This window comes from Cebus imitator, unplaced genomic scaffold (genome assembly GCF_001604975.1).
Source record: "Cebus imitator isolate Cc_AM_T3 unplaced genomic scaffold, Cebus_imitator-1.0 Scaffold188, whole genome shotgun sequence".
NCBI classification, from domain to species: domain Eukaryota; kingdom Metazoa; phylum Chordata; class Mammalia; order Primates; family Cebidae; genus Cebus; species Cebus imitator.
In genome coordinates this window covers 5239292-5256637 of record NW_016107503.1, presented here as the reverse complement: position 1 = coordinate 5256637, position 17346 = coordinate 5239292, and the positions used below count along the sequence as shown (strand labels likewise).

At 51.7% G+C, this 17346-nt stretch overlaps 2 protein-coding genes across 8 annotated transcripts in view; one reads left to right on the top strand and one right to left on the bottom strand.

The window, feature by feature from the left end:
- Positions 1-6369, top strand: part of SETDB1 (SET domain bifurcated histone lysine methyltransferase 1) — a 38810-nt gene extending 32441 nt beyond the window's left edge. For 3 of the 5 annotated variants that reach the window (XM_017546332.2, XM_017546334.2, XM_017546331.2), the window contains exons 15-22: positions 587-756; positions 1900-2528; positions 3451-3479; positions 3918-4050; positions 4309-4474; positions 4847-5058; positions 5624-5712; positions 5876-6369. In XM_017546332.2, the coding sequence (XP_017401821.1) occupies positions 587-756; positions 1900-2528; positions 3451-3479; positions 3918-4050; positions 4309-4474; positions 4847-5058; positions 5624-5712; positions 5876-5993 (1546 nt within the window). In that variant the 3' untranslated portion in view covers positions 5994-6369. The remainder of the gene's footprint in view (positions 1-586; positions 757-1899; positions 2529-3450; positions 3480-3917; positions 4051-4308; positions 4475-4846; positions 5059-5623; positions 5713-5875) is intronic. The other 2 variants (XM_017546333.2, XM_017546335.2) reach the window with 1 other exon arrangement.
- Positions 6370-6784: 415 nt separating this feature from the next.
- On the bottom strand, positions 6785-16692 carry CERS2 (ceramide synthase 2). Of its 3 annotated transcripts, none has more exons than XM_017546336.2 (11): positions 16382-16554; positions 10794-11009; positions 10279-10396; positions 9975-10093; positions 9712-9769; positions 9256-9306; positions 8984-9076; positions 8665-8793; positions 8347-8453; positions 8061-8214; positions 6785-7908 (listed from the first exon to the last, which is right to left on the bottom strand). In XM_017546336.2, exons 2-11 carry the CDS (start codon positions 10994-10996, stop codon positions 7768-7770), a joined length of 1173 nt encoding a protein of 390 aa, XP_017401825.1. In that variant the 5' UTR covers positions 10997-11009; positions 16382-16554; the 3' UTR covers positions 6785-7767. The 3 variants fall into 3 exon arrangements, with proteins under 3 accessions (XP_017401825.1, XP_017401826.1, XP_017401828.1); XM_017546337.2 differs by having other exon boundaries at positions 6811-7908; positions 10794-10967; positions 16382-16692; XM_017546339.2 differs by lacking the exon at positions 16382-16554 and adding an exon at positions 16094-16221 and having other exon boundaries at positions 6876-7908; positions 10794-10967.
- Positions 16693-17346: the final 654 nt, after the last annotated feature.

Below are 17346 nucleotides of genomic sequence, written 5' to 3'. Positions count from 1 at the left end.
GTTAGCGGTGTTTAATAAATGTTGACTGAATAAAAGAATGAAAATCAACTTTACCATGAACATTAGTCACAGTTCCTCCTATCCCATTATTTCTTTTCAGTATCTGTTATGTTGGCTTCTGTTTTCCTCACATTTATTCATTTATGTATTTTTGTATTTATTGCTGTTAGTAAGAAACCTCACCTGGAATTTCTCACATGTCTTTATTTTGTGCTTCTATTTCTACAAATTGACAGACTATATAGTGCTTATTTTAATGGATTTGTAATCTGTGTTCTCATTATAGTTTGCTTAGCTTTTCTCCAGGTGTTAGGCATTTTGGCATTCACTTTTATAAGCTGTATTGCTATAAACATCTTTATAAATCTTTCTCCACCCTCTAAATTTTTTCCTTGGGCTATATTTCCAAATGAATCAAAGAGCATAGATAGTTCAATAGATCCACTCACTTAGATCATAACCTAATTTTTAATCTTTATCCACAACACTTTATAAATGATGATAGCTTAAGAATTATAGCAGTTTTATGGATCTCCTGTGCTCTAGTGATCATATCATGACTGATTTTATTCTAACATCCTCCCAGGGTATATGAGTGTAACAAACGCTGCAAATGTGACCCAAACATGTGCACAAACCGGTTGGTGCAACATGGACTGCAAGTTCGGCTACAGCTGTTCAAGACACAGAACAAGGGCTGGGGTATCCGCTGCTTGGATGACATTGCCAAAGGCTCTTTTGTCTGTATTTATGCAGGTTGGTGATAAAATATAAGGGCTGCTTCCTGAGATTGGGACGTGGTAGGGAATTGAACCAGAGACAAATTCAACATAAGAAGAAAGGTGCTTGACATGTGAACTGGAGTAAGAGGCAGCCAGGGACTTCTGCAAAGAGAATGATGAGTGATGTACCCGTCTAGCTAGACCAGAGAGGGATACAAGTGTTTCACAACGAAGAGAATGAAAAGGGATGAAATTTTGGACGTGGTGATGTTTCAGAGGACAGACATGATTGTACAGTCCAGTGTATGATTTTCTCCCACATCACTCCATCCAGAGATCTTTAGCACAGCTCAGTACGCTCTTGAGGAAGAAATGGAAAGATAGTAAGGGCAAGATTTAAAACAGCAGTAAGCGTCTTCATACTTTCATAGTTAAGATACAAAGGGAGCTATTATCAAGAGAAACATTGGGCTGGGCATGGCAGCTCACCCCTGTAATCCCAACACTTTGGAAGGCCAAGGTGGATGGATCACCGAGGTCAGGAGTTCAAGACCAGCCTGGCCAACATGGTGAAACCCCGTCTCTACTAAAAATATAAAAATTAGCCAATGTTGGTGGGTGCCTATAATCCCAGCTACTTAGGAGGCTGGAGGCAGAGGTTGCAGTTGAGCTGAGATCACGCCACTGCAGTCCAGCCTGGGCAACAAAAGCGAAACTCCCTCTTAAAAAGAAATGAGAGACCGGAATGGAGGCTTTTTGACTCTGTATGCTGGTAGAGTGGGTATTGATGGAATGACCCTTATTCTAATAGGTCCCCATGGCCGGGCACGGTGGCTCACGCCTGTAATCCCAAGACTATGGGAGGCTGAGGCGGGTGGAACACCTGAGGTCAGGAGTTCGAGACCAACCTGGCCAACATGGTGAAACCCTATATCTACTAAAAATACAAAGAAAAATTAGCCAGGCACGGTAGCGCACACCTGTGATACCAGCTACTCGGGGCTGAAGGCAGGCAATTGCTTGAACCCAGGAGGGGGAGGTTGCAGTGCGCCAAGATCATGCCACTGTACTCCAGCCTGGGTGACAGAGCAAGACTCCATCTTAAAAAAACAAAACAAAACAAAACACTAATAGGTTTCCATAACCCTAGAAGGCCTTTAATTCTCTTCATTCTCAGGCAAAATCCTGACAGATGACTTTGCAGACAAAGAGGGTCTGGAAATGGGTGATGAGTACTTTGCAAATCTGGATCATATCGAGAGTGTGGAGAACTTCAAAGAAGGATATGAGAGTGATGCCCCCTGTTCCTCTGACAGCAGTGGTGTAGACTTGAAGGACCAGGAAGATGGCAACAGTGGTACAGAGGACCCTGAAGAGTCTAATGACGATAGCTCAGATGATAACTTCTGTAAGGATGAGGACTTCAGCACCAGTTCAGTATGGCGGAGCTATGCCACCCGGAGGCAGACCCGGGGCCAGAAAGAGAACGGACTCTCTGAGACAGCTTCCAAGGACTCCCGCCCCCCAGATCTTGGACCCCCACATATTCCTGTTCCCCCCTCAATCCCTGTAGGTGGCTGTAATCCACCTTCCTCCGAAGAGACACCCAAGAACAAGGTGGCCTCGTGGTTGAGCTGCAATAGTGTCAGTGAAGGTGGTTTTGCTGATTCCGATAGCCATTCATCCTTCAAGACTAATGAAGGTGGGGAGAGCCGGGCTGGGGGAAGCCGAATGGAGGCTGAGAAGGCCTCCACGTCAGGATTGGGCATCAAGGATGAGGGAGACATCAAGCAGCCCAAGAAAGAGGTAAGCAGTGGCAGAAAACTCTTGAGAGCAGTGGCTTTTAGCTCTGGTGCAATCTCACCATGAGTCTTTGCATGTAGATTGTTCTACTTGATGGGTATTTCTGTGGCCACCTCGTTATCTCTCCCCCCTCGCTGTTAAGCACGTTCCTAATGTTTGTTTAAGGAACCAAATTATTGGCTGGGCACAGTGGCTCACGCCTGTAATCCCAGCACTTTGGGAGGCTGAGGCTGGTGGATCACTTGAGGCCAGGAGTTTGAGACCAGCCTGGTCAACATGGTGAAACCCTGTCTCTACTAAAAATACAAAATTAGCCAGGCATGGTGGCACATGCTTGTAATCCCAGCTACTTGGGAGGCCGAGGCAGAAGAATCGCTTGAACCTGGGGGGCGGAGATTGCAGTGAGGTCAGGTCACACTATTACACTCCACCCTGGGCAACAGACCAAGACTCTGTCTCAAAAAAACAAGAAAAAGTTATTTTAAATCCACTTGCCTGGTGGTAGGGCATGGACGAGTATCTGATTAATTCCAAAATGAAGGATTTATAAGTGATTTTTTTTTTAATGTTAAATACTGTCTCAAGTTAATCACTGTTTGCTTCTACTAAAGCAGAGAAACAAGAACTGATTTTAAGTACCATTTTGATGATGTTGATGCTTTCCACTTTTCAGATGGGAAACTGTCCCTGGTTGGTATAGTCTTGCTCGTGGTGTTTTCTGTGAGCATTAAGCCCCATCACTGGAAAGGCTTAAAGGCTCCAGCCAGGGAGTGTAGTGAGGATTGCTGTCAAGTTGCAGAGTTTTACCCGCCCCACTTTACCTGTCACTGGCTGATGTTATCATTGGAAGTCATTTGAAGTCTAGTTACTGGTTTTGCTCTCTTAGGCTGTGAAAGCATTTAACCCCTCACTTGTTCTTTTCCAGGACCCTGACGACCGAAACAAGATGTCAGTGTAAGTGCCTTTTTTTTTTTTTTTTTTTTTGGGAGACAGAGTCTTGCTTTGTGACCCAGGCTGGAGTGCGGTGGTGCAGTCTCAGCTCACCGCAACCTCCCTCTCCCAGGCTCAAGAGATCTCCCACCTCTACGTCCCGAGTAGCTAAGACTACAGGCATATAATCACCAGGCCTGGCAAGTTTTTCTGTTCTTTTTTTTGTAGAGACTGGGTTTCACCATGTTTCCCAGACTGGTCTCGAACTTCTGGGCTCAAGCAATGCTCCCAAAGGGGATCCTTGGCCTCCCAAAGTGCTGGGGTTACAGGCATGAGCCACCATGCCCAGCCCAGGCCTGGCTTTTTGACCTGTCTCCAAATCTGCCTTCTCTCAAACCTAGTTTAGAAGCTTAAGAAACAGCCAGTAACCTGTTGGCCTCTCATTCCTTCCCCTCCCATCAGAGTTACTGAAAGCTCTCGAAATTATGGTTATAATCCTTCTCCCGTGAAGCCTGAAGGACTTCGCCGCCCACCTAGTAAGACTAGTATGCATCAAAGCCGACGACTCATGGCTTCTGCTCAGTCCAACCCTGATGTGAGTGACCTTCTCAAGCTTATTTAGTCTAATAAAGGAACATGGGGCATTCTCACCTCATCAAGTCCTTCACTATAATTACTGTTAGGTCTTCTCCTGCTTCTTTAGCCTTGATTTCCTGCCTTATTTTCTTTCATCCAGCATCTAATCTTTCTCTTGCCACTGCCCCTTCCTGCTAAAACATGGGTAACAGCAAAGACTTGAAGGAGTCCTTCCCATTTACTTCTCTTCCTGCTTCTTACCCTCCTGCTTCCCCAGGATGTCCTGACACTGTCCAGCAGCACAGAAAGTGAGGGGGAAAGTGGGACCAGCCGAAAGCCCACTGCTGGTCAGACTTCGGCCACGGCGGTTGACAGTGATGATATCCAGACCATCTCCTCTGGCTCTGAAGGGGATGACTTTGAGGACAAGAAGAACATGACTGGTAGCCTGGAAAAATTTTGGGAGTGGTGGGAAGAAATAGTAAGAAAGTTGGGATAGAGCGTTTTTTAAGGAAGCTAAAGTAGGGGGAAAAAATTGAGATCCTAAGAATTACAGCATCTCTGGGAGGGCTTTCTGACTCGATGCTAAACTATTAATGTTGTTTGACACATCCTCTCCTTTCCAGTTTGCTACTCTTTTCCCTTAGCTCCTTTGTCTAGGTCTAATTCTGCTTGAAAAAAAACTGCCACTTAGGATCTTTGTCCAGGTTCCAGCTTGCTGGTGTTTCTCAGGGGCAATGTTGGGAGAGAAATAGGGGTAGAATGTCCATTCATGAGTTGGGATGGGTCGTGACCCCATTCTCCCTTCTATCCAGGTCCAATGAAGCGTCAAGTAGCAGTAAAATCAACCCGAGGCTTTGCTCTTAAATCAACCCATGGGATTGCAATTAAATCAACCAACATGGCCTCTGTGGACAAGGGGGAGAGTGCACCTGTTCGTAAGAACACACGCCAATTCTACGATGGCGAGGAGTCTTGCTACATCATTGATGCCAAGCTTGAAGGCAATCTGGGACGCTACCTCAACGTGAGACCCCACTCTCCACCTCTAGATGCCGGATTAGCCCATGTTCCTCAAATTCCTTTTAACATACTCTATAAGCCCACCTTTTCTTGTTATAAACTCTTGATCTCAAAGGATCTTAAAGAGGTAGCTTTCTTTCAAAGCATGTTATAATGGGGAGGGTCAAATGGCATCTTTTTTCTTTTTTTTTTGAGATGGAGTCTTGCTCTGTAACCCAGGTTGGAGTACAGTGATGCGATCTCGGCTCACTTCAACTTCTGCCTCCCAAGTCCCGGTTCAAGCAGTTCTCCTACCTCAGCCTCCCAAGTAGCTGAGATTACAGGCACAAGCCACCACGCCCAGCTAATTTTTATTTTTTTTTAGTAGAGACGGGGTTTCACCATGTTGGCCAGTGTGGTCTTGAACTCCTGACCTTGCGATCCGCCCGCCTCGGCCTCCCAAAGTGCTGGGATTACAGGCATGAGCCACTGTGCCTGGCCAGATGGCATCATTTTTCTTCCAACTCTCACTTACCCTGCAAAGCCAGATTCAGTTTCCCTGTTTTTTTATCCTGTCCTTAAACCTACAGCACAGTTGCAGCCCCAACCTGTTTGTCCAGAATGTCTTCGTGGATACCCATGATCTTCGCTTCCCGTGGGTGGCCTTCTTTGCCAGCAAGTAAGGAGTCAGGAAAGGGGATGACGGGGGAGGGGCAAGGACCACTGAAGTTCTAAGGGCCCCTCCTCTGTTCATGATCCAAGTCCATCTACATATTCAGTAACCCCAAGTGCCTGGGTTATCTGCTGTCTTTGCCACACACCATCCTTTTCTTTCTCTTCAGAAGAATCCGGGCTGGGACAGAACTTACTTGGGACTACAACTACGAGGTGGGCAGTGTGGAAGGCAAGGAGCTGCTCTGTTGCTGTGGGGCCATTGAATGCAGAGGACGTCTTCTTTAGAGGACAGCCTTCTTCCCAAACCTTCTTGAACTGTCTTTTCCTCAGGAACTGGGTCTTCCTGTTTGTTGAACACTGACCCGAAGTCTCTGGTCTAGCTATTCCCCCTAGCTCCTAGTAGATAGAAATGGGGGTTCTGGACCAGATGATACCTTCCAGTGTGGTGCTAGCAGGCAGGATCCCTCCTCCACCTCCAAAGGCTCTTAAGGGTGGGGGAGAGATCACCTCTAACCTAGGCCTGACATCCCTCTCATCCATTTGTGCAAGTGTTCATGCTTCTAACAGACTTTATTCTTGGAATGGAGGCTGTGTATCCACTATCTTGTTTATATTATTTCTTGAAAGTCTTTTAACAATATGATAAAATTTCAGATTGTGATTTTGTTTCTCTCTGTCAGCCCGATACTCCCAATTCTGGATCTTTCAGTGAGATACTACCCCTATTCTCCCCTGAGGGCTGCTGTCATTAATCTTCTACCTGTCTACCTTTGCTTTTTCCATGTGAATTTTTTTAGATGGAGTTCTTGCTCTGTGGCCCAGGCTGGAGTGCAGTGGCGCTATCTTGGCTCACTGTAGCCTCCGCCTCCTGAGTTCAAGTGATTCTCCTACCTCAGCCTCCCAAGTAGCTGGGGCTACAAGCGCCCCATGTCACCCAGCTAATTTTTGTATTTTTAGTAGAGACGGGGTTTCACCGTGTTTGCCAGGCTAGCCTCAAACTCCTGACCTCAATTGATCTACCCTCCTCGGCCCCCCCAAAGTGCTGGCATTACATGTATGTGAAATTTAAAAAAGAAAATGTTACATAACTGCAAGGAAGGCATAAGAAAGACTATTTTCGTTTATTTAGTTGATCCCCCTTCTCAATTCCTAATAGTCTGACACTTGTTGCCATGTTTTATTTAATCTTTTTTATTTAATCTTTTAATTAAAAAAAAAAAAACCATTAACAGTACATTTTGGTCTAAAATGGTCCCTCTGCTGAAATGCTAGGTGCTAGCTGTAATTCTGGCTTTAAAAACCAAAACCAAATATTTAATAAATAAAAATTAGAATTAGTTGCCATTCTACTCCAAACCAGCTAGCCTAGCTGAAGAGAAGAGGGAAGGGGAAGAGGCCAGAGAAAAGAGGAGGCAGTGAAACCTTGGACCTGTGGCTACAGGGACAGCTGAAAGAAGTAGCACAAAGAAAGATCATCCAAGCAGTCCCCAGTAGAGCCCCCACTTTTTGGCAGAGGTAGGATAAGGGTCATGTGCACCCTCCTACCCTCAATTCATTTGTGTCACAGAGGGAAAAAGTTAAAAGTCAGCTCAGCTTTGGTTTCTGGCCCGAGTTAGGAAGCTTAGAAAGGTAAGCCTTGGTCCAGCTTTGGCAGAATGAGGCCCACAGATGGGACAATAAGGCACAACCCTGGCTCTGGAGGTCAGGGAGTCAAAGGCAAACAGCTAGGGCCAAATTCTCAGAATAAGGAATGTGAGTTGTAACCCCTACCCCCAGAGAGCTAAGGGAGGACCTCAAAAGCAGTCGAAAGGATGACTTGGAGGATAGAGAGGAAAATTCAGCCATCCCCCTCCAAGAAAGGATATAACCAACCTCCCCCTACCTGGGGATAGGCTGGTTAGAATTTGGTTTAAAGGCAACTGGGTGATAAGGAGGGAGGGTGTGGAGAACTCTCCTCGCTTTCTCCTTTTTCCCCAGAGCTTAAAGTGACCCTATAGTGGGGAGTGGGGATAGTTCCTTGGCTTTATGCATTAATCTGGGAAGCAGCTGGGATAATGGTTCAGTCATTCTTACGATGGTTGTTACTGAGGATGGGGTGGCCATTGGCTAGGGGCCGGCTTTTTGCTCCTCCCCCAACTGCAGCCTCCTCCCCCTCTGAGCTCTCTGTTTCTTCCCGGTCACTGCGTTCATCTTCTACCAGCTGTGGAAAAGGGACAAGAAGGATTATTACGTGACATCCTCAAACCCCTAAGGACTGCTTCTCTCTGAGGGTGGCTTGTTCCTGTTATACCCAGGGCCCCACACTAGTGTTTTTTTATAGTAAGGTCTACACAATGGGAACAGAGCCTTCACCTTTCCAGTTATGAACTTGTGGGCCATGCGCAAAATGAGATAGGCCCAGAAAATATGCAGCAGCTGTAGAACTCCCATCATGCAGTTGAAGAAGTAATAGCCAAAGAAGGCAGGATAGAGCTCCAGTGGGTATACCAGGGTGCAATGCAGGATCCTGAGGATTCAAAGGTGAGAGAATTGTAAACATGGGCGAGAGCAGGTAAGACACCAGGGAGATAAAGGAAGGGGAGAAAGGCAAGGCTCCTGATTGCTTCAGAACAGGAGTGTAGCCTGGCTGTCTACTCACCAGAAGGGCAGAATGACCAGTCGAGTGATGATGAAAACAATGGCAAAGACGATGAAGATGTTGTTGCAGGTGTTCTTCCATCCCGCATAGTTAAACATCTTGGCTGACTGCATAGAGAGCCCCCACCCATCATCATGGGCTCCCGACTCCCTCGAGTACATTCCTGTGTACACCCCAGTCAGGAGCACTGGCTCTGTGCCCTCCTCCGTGGTCCCAGGATCGTCACCCTCCAAATCCCCACCCGCCATCTCCCGCCTAAAGAAAACCAAAGGGACAGAAGAACCTGCACCAGGGTCTCTGGAGTTGAGGAAGCCTAACCTCTAGCAGGTAATCAGAAGAGTCATGCAGCGCCATGATGAGAGTCCCAGCTCGGATGTAATTGGCAAACCAGGAAAAGCTGATGAGGATGATGGTGGCCACATGGTGGATGATCTGTTCCTTGAAATCCTGCAGAGATGATGCAGGCCCCAGGGATTTTTTCTTATTCCCTAGCTCTCACTATGTCTTCCTCCCCCTTGCCTTTAGTTTCCCATATCCCAACAGCTCCATCCAGAGTACCCAGAAGTCAAAGGAGCAGGTGTTCATCCCAAGGCCTCATTTTGGCTCTTAGGCTTAATTGCACAACCCCTTCACCCACCTTTCGCTTGACATCAGAGGCAATGCTGAAGAGCAGGGACCAGTAGAAGGAAAGTTCAATCATGTAGTACCAATACTGGGAAGGGATAGTGCTCTGGGAGAGGAGAGAGAGGTAAGAGCAAACAGCCCCAAGGGTGTCCCCACTCCACAAACCCTCTCGCCCCTGAGGTTCTTGGTTCCATCACTCTGATCCCTCTGCCATGAATTCCAAAAACCATCTCTTCACTGGGGTGTGTCTTAATTTACCCCCATATGAGGAACCAGGACTCATACCTGTATGGGATATCCCTCCCAAACTTTCTTCATGTCATAGAACCAGGGTTTCTGCAGAGAGATGGTGAGAAGTTAAAAGAGATGGAAACCGGCCTGTCGCAGTGGCTCACACCTGTAATCCCAGCACTTTGGGAGGCTGAGGCGGGTGGATCATGAGGTCAGGAGTTCAAGACCAGCCTGGCCAATATGGTGAAACCCCATTTCTACTAAAATTGCAAAAATTAGCATGGTGGTGTGTGCCTGTAATCCCAGCTACTCGGGAGGCTGAGGCAGAAGAATTGCTTGAACCTGGGAGGCAGAGGTTGCAGTGAGCCGAGATTGTGCCACTGCTCTCCAGCCTGGGGTACAGAGTGAGACTCCATCTCAAAAAAAAAAAAAAAAAAAGGAATCCAAATTCCATGGCCTCACCCAACCTTGCCAGAGAACCTACTCCCCACCCCAGTAATCCCCACTCACATCCACAATGACGGCCATGCCAGCAATGAAGGCAATCAGGTAAAATGTGAATCTCCAGCTGACAGGAAGCAGAAATGGCTAGGTCAGAGGACAGCACAGTCCCCCAGCAGCCCCCACATACCTGCAGATAGCCTCATAAGATACCATTAATAACTGAATTCACCTCCTCACATCTCCCTGCGTACAGCCACCGCCTGCCCCTCCCAGCAAGACACATCAGATCTTCCTTGCCACCCAGCTTCTCCTGCCCCAGCCTCCCCCACCTGGCTTCTCGGAACTTCTTGAGGAGACTGGGCCGGTCCTGGTTGCGGCGGCGACGGAACCAACGCTCTACCTGACGGCCAGAGAGCCCGCTCTGCCGGGACAAAAGCTCTACCTCCGCCTGGGCAGTGAAGAAGCCCGTTGTTACCTTCAGAACTCAGCAGCACCCCCAGCCTCTCCCAGTAACAACGTCAGTCAGCACCACCGCTTCCCCATCTCTTCACCCACCAGAGCGAACACTCAAACCCTTTCCCCTCCCCACCAAACCCAGTGATTCCAAGAGCCAGAGCAGCCTGCGGCTCGTACCTGCTTGGGCTGCTTGCCATTGGTCAGGTAGAAATGTTCCAAGGTGGCGTTGGGAGGTGCGCGCAGCCGAGTTTTCTCCTTTATGTTCAAGAGGGCAGCCAGTGGTGTAGCCACGTACCTGGGGAAGGCGTATGAGTAAGGTATCTAGCTTGCTGGGAAGGGAAAGGGCTGCAAGCTAGGGCAACTTTATCACTGGCCTCAGTTTCCCCAGCTTCCTGGCAACCCCCTTTTCCCTAGCCTCCAGGGCTGCCCATGGCTGACAAAGCTGCCTGTGTTCACTAGTGGCCAGGCGGGTGGAGGGTGAGAACAAATAACCATTGATGGCAAGGGCCTGAGGGTGCTGAGCCTTCAGGAAGACAATGGTGCCTTCAGGGGAGGGGGTGCACAGTGGGCAGGAACCTGAGGAGCCAGAACACCAGGGTCTAGGGCTAACTAAACAGCAAGAAACAAACTTGAAGTCCAAGAAACTGCAACAGGCAACTGGGGAAGACATGAGGGTAGGCTGGAATGCTTACAGCTCAAAGAAGTATCGAATGATGAGGAAGAGCAAGGCCAGGGGCAGCGTGATATAGAGGTCTGAGGCTTTGGCGTAGACACGTCCATCTCGGTCTTCTAGATCAGCCCAGGTCAAGTTCACGGGCAGCCACAGACGTTCCCACCAGAAGTAATCATACAAGGTCTGGAGCATCCTGAGTGAGGCAGGAAAGGTAGAGGGCATCAAGAGGGAGCAGCTATGGGGGAAGAGATAGACAAATCAAAGTTTTCAGGGCATATCCAGGGGGCAGAGACTGGAACTCTAGATACAGCCCCATCCTGGCTATGCAGCCTTGGACAAATCAGTTTCCTCATCTGTAATATGGTGGCTTTCCAGTTTTAACCTTTACTGTCTACAGTAACCTGTGGATGTGATTCCCTGGAATTAAGAACCTTGGGGCCTTTACAACCTCTCATTTCAGGGGGAAAAAAAAAAAAAAGAATCTTAGGCATCTTCTTGTCATTTTGCTCTCTCAACCTGGAAGACAGGCAGGACCTGGCCCCAGAAGCTGTAGCCAGCAATCTGAGTAAAGTCCCTCCCTTACCCCCCTCCTCTGGCGATTTCCTCGCGCCTTGAGGCCAGCTCAGCTGAAAGCTTCCGAGGGTTGCCCCAAAATATTGTAGGGCTGAGGCAAAACCTTCTTCCCTTTGACCCATCTGAGTATCAGGTCCCTAAAGAAAAATCAAGAGACCAGGGTAGGCTGGGCAGTGGCTCACGCCTGTAATGTCAGCACTTTGGGGGGCCGAGGCAAGCAGATCGTTTGAGCTCAGGAGTTTGAGACCAGCCTGGGCAACATGGTGAAACCCCATCTCTACAAAAAATACCTCGGGAGGCTGAGGTGGGGGGATCACTTGAGCCTGGGAGGCAGAGATTGCAGTGTGGTGGATTGATCTTGCGACTGTACTCTATCCTGGGTGACAGTAAGACTGTATTTAAAAAAAAAAAGGCAAGCCAAAAGAAAGCAAAATTATGCCCCCAAATGATTCTGAGCTCCAAAACAATCACTGGACATCAAACTACTACACACAAGGTTGACACTCCACGCCAAGCCATCTAGACCTTACACCTTACACATAAGGCAGAAGGACTCTATATGTAAGACTTTTTTTTTTTTTTTTTTTTTTCGAGACAGAGTCTCACTTCGTCACCAGGTGCCAGGCTGGAGTGCAGTGGCACGACCTCGGCTCACTGCAACCTCCGCCTCCCGGGTTCAAGCAATTCTCCTGCCTCAGCCTCTGAGTAGCTGGGACTACAGGCACGCACCACCACACCCAGCTAATTTTTTTGTATTTTTAGTAGAAACCGGGTTTCACCATGTTGGCCAGGATGGTCTCGATCTCTTGACCTCATGATCCGCCCATCTCGGCCTCCCAAAGTGCTGGAATTAGAGGCGTGAGCCACTCCACCCGGCCAAGACTTTTTAGAAAGAAAAGTGAAGGTGGAGCTGCAAAGAGTCAAGGAGTGTGGGGCAGGGAACCAAGACATCAGACCAATACATCTGGTGGAATTAAAAGCTATTATTTTATTTTCTTTTGAGACAGGGTCTTCCTCTGTCACCCGAGCTGGGGTGCAGTGGTACAATCATGGCTCACTGCAACCTCCACCTCCGCGGCTCAAGCCATCCTCCCCTCCCACCTCAACCTCCCAGGTAGCTGGGACTACAGGCGCAAGCACCACATCTGGCTAATTTTTGAATTTTTTTTCTTTGGTAGAGACAGGGTTTTGCCATGTTGCCCAGGCTAGTCTTGAACTCCTGGGCTCAAGCAATCTGCCGGCCTTGGCCTGCCAAAGTGCTGGGATTACAGGCGTGAGCCACCGTGCCTGGCCAGAGCTATTTCATATAACCAAATGCTCATCCAGAAAATACAACACTGCAGGGGAATACCCATACCCCCCGAGTCTAGGAAAGAGCTGCTATGTACACCTCCTCCCCCAACCAAAAGAGGAAGGAACATGGTGGGAGTGACCACTCAGATACCCTGAGGGAGGGAGGGAATGGTCTGCCTGTAGCTCAAGAGGCAAGAGCAGCTGCTTGGAGCTGAGAGGAATGGCAAGATGGCCCGGAAGAGCCAGGGATGCTGGGTCCAGCACAACACCTGGCAGTCCTGGGACTCAGCAAGCAGCAGCAGCAGGATGACCAGGACAGTCTTTTCCAGGCTCCCTAGTCCTCATTCTCCTCCTGGGAAGGAGGTGACACAGTGGGATTCAGGCTGGCCCAGAAAGTGAAAGCTGAGACAGAAGGAAGGTGGTCCCTTTCCAAATGGTAAGAAAACAGAGTGGGGAGATTGTTATCCACAGTGACCTAGAGACCAGCTGGTGCCACTGACTGAAGAGGAGCCCTCAGACCACAGCTGGGCTGGGCTGGTCCTGCTGCTGCTCTGACAGCCCCCACTCCATCCCCACCCGCCACAGAAGCCCTTGCGAAATCCCTCAGCCTGTCACGGGTCAGTATTCCAGCTCAAGGACTTTACCCCCTTGTCCCCACTCCTGGTCACTGATCTCTCAAATGAAATCAGAGGTCAGCACTGCCAGTAAAGGAGCTTCAGCTCCACCTTCTCCCCTCCTCCTCCCCCCAATCACACACACACATTCCAGGCACTGCCCCTGCCCCCTCCACCTCAGCCAGAATAAATATTTAATTAAAGAGATGGAAGCCTTCTGAACTGAACAAAATTAAATGTAATTATCCACAGTGGAACTTTCCCCACACACAGACACACACACACACACTTTTTTCCTAGAGAAAAGTTGAAGAAAATTGAATAGAGAAGGGACAATATGGAACACCTCCATGTGTTTGCACATGGCCCCCTCTTCCCACTTTTTTGCTCAGCCAGATTGAAAGTGAGTCACCTGACTACTGTCTCTTGGAGCCCAACTTCTCCTCCAGGGAAATGTAAAGCCAAAGGTACCGTGTTGCCCAGGCAGTCCTAGACTTTGGGTCCCATCCCCAGCCAGGTCAGTGAAAACTGGCAGGGATGTTTCTCTAGTCAGGCGGCAGGCTGGAGTCCCAGAGGGAGGGTAGAGCCCTTGCTGGACTCCTGGGGCCCAGGAATGCCTCATGCCTGCAAAGCAGGTGAGGAGCTGGGGAGCAGGGTGGGGGACAGGCAAAGTAGGCGCCAGAGAATGGTCAGACACCTGGGCAGTGCAACTTCTCACTCCCCAGGAGGAGACACAGCCTGTCCTCTTCCGCTCCAAGCAGAGAGAGTGGAAGACGGGGAAATGCAGACTAATGGGGGCTCTTAGACCGAGGCTGCAGGCTTCCCATGAGCACAGCCCTCCCTGGTGGTCCTGTTCCTCCATTAGTAGAAAGGCACTACCCCCATCTCCCCAGCAGGGAGGCCCCAGATTCTGCAGGGTCAGGACCTCTGACTCAACAGGATGGGAGGGGAAAACAGCTGGGGTCCGGCCGGCCTCACTTACACATCCAGGCAGAACCCTCGGCTCCCCAAGGCAGAGCTGGGACAGCCTCCTGGCATCAGCACACAGATCCAAGAAAGATCCCAGAAACAAGAGGCTGGGGCAGGAAAAGGTGATGTGTGCCCAGGACAGGGAGACAACCCTGTTTTTCCAGGTCCCCTGGGCCTTCAGGCCAGTTACAGCCTTGATTTCTTGTGGAGAAAATCACATCTACAAACACTTTTCCACCAAGAATTCAATCCTCCATACACATGAAGAGACATGGTATCCACATACATACCTACCTTGGAGGCATAGAAGCCACTTTCTGAGGCACAGGCTGGAGAGGGGCCAGAAGAGCAGAGATTTCTATGGCATTGTATTACCAGGAACTTGGGCAGGACTCTGCCCAGCCCCAACCTTTGCCCTGACTCTGACTGACACCCCTGCAAGACCCCTCTAGGTAGATGAAAGGAGAGGATTCCCAAGGAAGTTTGCAGATCCAAAGGGCTGAGAGGGCAGAAGTTTGGGGCTGAGAGGAAGAAATTCTCAGATTTCACGTGGTCAGTCTGAGTGGCTCTCAGTCTGGAGGAATAACGGAGGACAACAGAAAAGGGTTATTGACAAGGGAGGAGAGAGTGACAAAGGTCCCACCAGCTCCCTGCTTGCACTGAAGAAGACCTGAATAGTCTTCCTTGTTGAAAACTTTCTTTTCAGGCACCAGCAGCAGGTCATGAACTAGAACTAGAGGTCTACAAGCATGGATGCAGCCAAGAAGAGGCTGCAGGATGGGCCTCAAAATAAGCCAGATTGTAAAAAAGAGGTGGGTGAGAGGCAGTAAGAACAGTGGTCCGCAGCCTCATCTGGCCTACAGCTTGTCTGTAAAGTCCCATCAAAGGCCTCCACCGACCAGAACACTGCATGAGACCATGGTCCCAGGGGCAGGGAGAGACAGGCAGGTTTGAGAGACAGCTGGGGCGGTGCTGAAGGACACAGTGAAGCATCAGCCAGCCTGTGGCCAGGGACAGGAGAAAGAGGAGGCCCTTCCTCCCAGGAGAAAATCTGGCCAGAGGTCCCAGTGAGGAGACTGGGGGACCAGGGCAGAAAAGGATCTCTCTCTGGACCAGAGACTGTGCAGATCACGGAATGGTCAGGGCCAGGTCCTCGGGGACAGGGCTGCAGACAAGTCCTTACCCTTAGGAGCCCCTTTACAAGCGCAGCCAGTCACACCCAGGTGCAGTCACCCCAACTCCGGTATGGGGCAGCAACCCCCACCCACCCCTGCCCCAGCACAGATACGGGGGTGACTGCCTGCTAGAGGCCTTCCCGGACTCAACTATCCGGGAAAAGGGGTTGAGTGCATTCGTCACGATCCTCAGAAGCCCCTGAACCTGGGCCTGGCAACTCAGGTGAACGAAATCAGGTTTTGATGGCAGGAGCCTGGCTTAGGGAGGGAGAAACTCCCAGTGCAGGCCAGAGATGAGTGCTCCACACCTGCAGTCAACCCGCTTGCCGCGGGCCTCTGGTGCTTAACAAGCTACGGCCCAGAAAGCCAGTTCCACCGGAGCTCCGTCGCCAGCCACTCACACCTCATAACGGTATAGGAGCCTTGGCCCTACCCGGCAGGGGCAGGCGCTGCGGGCCGCTCCTTCCTGTTTCCCGTTAAGCACATGGAAGCTCTGACCTCGCCGGCGAGGTGGGCCGGTAGGAAGAAAACGGAGCAGGGCCCCCGAGCCACGGGACGCGTCCGGGCCGGGGCAACCCCGCGGGCCGCTGCCAGGGTGGAGGCTCTGGCGCCAACAGCCCTCCACTCCCCAACAAAGGGGCGCCGCGGCTCGGCCCGGTCGCCCACAGCCCCCGCGTCCCCACCTCCCGCCCTACCTGTTGCCCGGGAGGGCGTCTGAGGCTCGGGGCGGCGCTCCAGAGGACACCGCGGCGCCAGGCCCGCCGGCCCGGCCGCTCCCTGGAGGCGCTGCGCCCGCCCTCCCCGGCCGCCGCCATGAGCGCCCGCAGCGCCCCCTGCCAGCGCCGCCCCCCCCGACCCCGCGGCCCTCCCAGCCCGGCCCCTCCGCGGCCCCGAGACCACGCGGACCCCGGGGCTCCCAACTTTTCCGCGGACCCTTCCGACCCCGCGCGGGGCTCCGGCGCCGGGCGGGGGCCCTGACTCACTCGGCGGCAGCGCTGGCGGGGCCGGGGCCGCTGCTCCGTGTGCTCCGTGTGCACCGTCTGCCCGGGTGGCTGCTCCGAGGCCCCTCGGCCTGGCTCCCCGCGCCTCTCCTCCCCCTTCCGCCCGCCCGCGCCGCCCTCCCTCCTCCGCCCGCCGAGCCCAGTCGAGCTGAGCCCGAGCCCAGCCCCGAGAGAGAAAGGCCGCAAGCAGCTCCGGGGCCGGGAGCCTGGGCGTGGACGGGAGGGGAGGGCGGGGCGGCCTCTGCGCTGCGGCTGCCCCTTCCCCCCGCGCGGGCGCCGGGACCCCAGCCCTCCGCTCCCCGGCCCGCAGCCGCGCCCACGGCTGTCACCGCGCGCGGGAGAAGCCCCAGACGCGGGGAGGCGGGTCTGGGCTCCTCCGGCCACTTCGGGGTGGGAGGTCGCCCACCAGGACCGACACAGACGCTCCCGATGCCGCGGGGTCCCGACACCCGAGCGGCGGCGCCCTTGCCCCCCACCCCTGCCACCGCAACTGCGGTGCGGCCCCCGCGGTGGCACATTCCACCTCCAGCCCCACGGGGCGCCGGCGGAGAGGGCGCAGCCCGGGGGTCCAGCCCAAGTACCTCTCGCCGAAGCTGAAAACCTCTCCCGGGGCTGACCGAAGCAGCCGACCCTCTAGACCCAGTCAAAGCCTGCGACCCCTCGGGTGACCCTCGCCGACCCCGCCGTGAAAGCCGCGGCCTTTCCACCCAGCTGCTACAGAACCTACCCCCGTGGCCGGGAAGGGCAAACGCAAACTTTGGCACACCCGACGGCCCTGTCTGAAAGAGCCACCCAACTTTTGTTGTGTAAAAAGTACTTGGATTTTCTCAAACCACTTTTATCCGTATTCGATTTCGTGTTAAAAAGTGTTTTCCAGCCGGGCGCGGTGACTCACGCCTGTAATCCTAACACTGTGGGAGGCCGAGGCGGGTGGATCACCTGAGGTC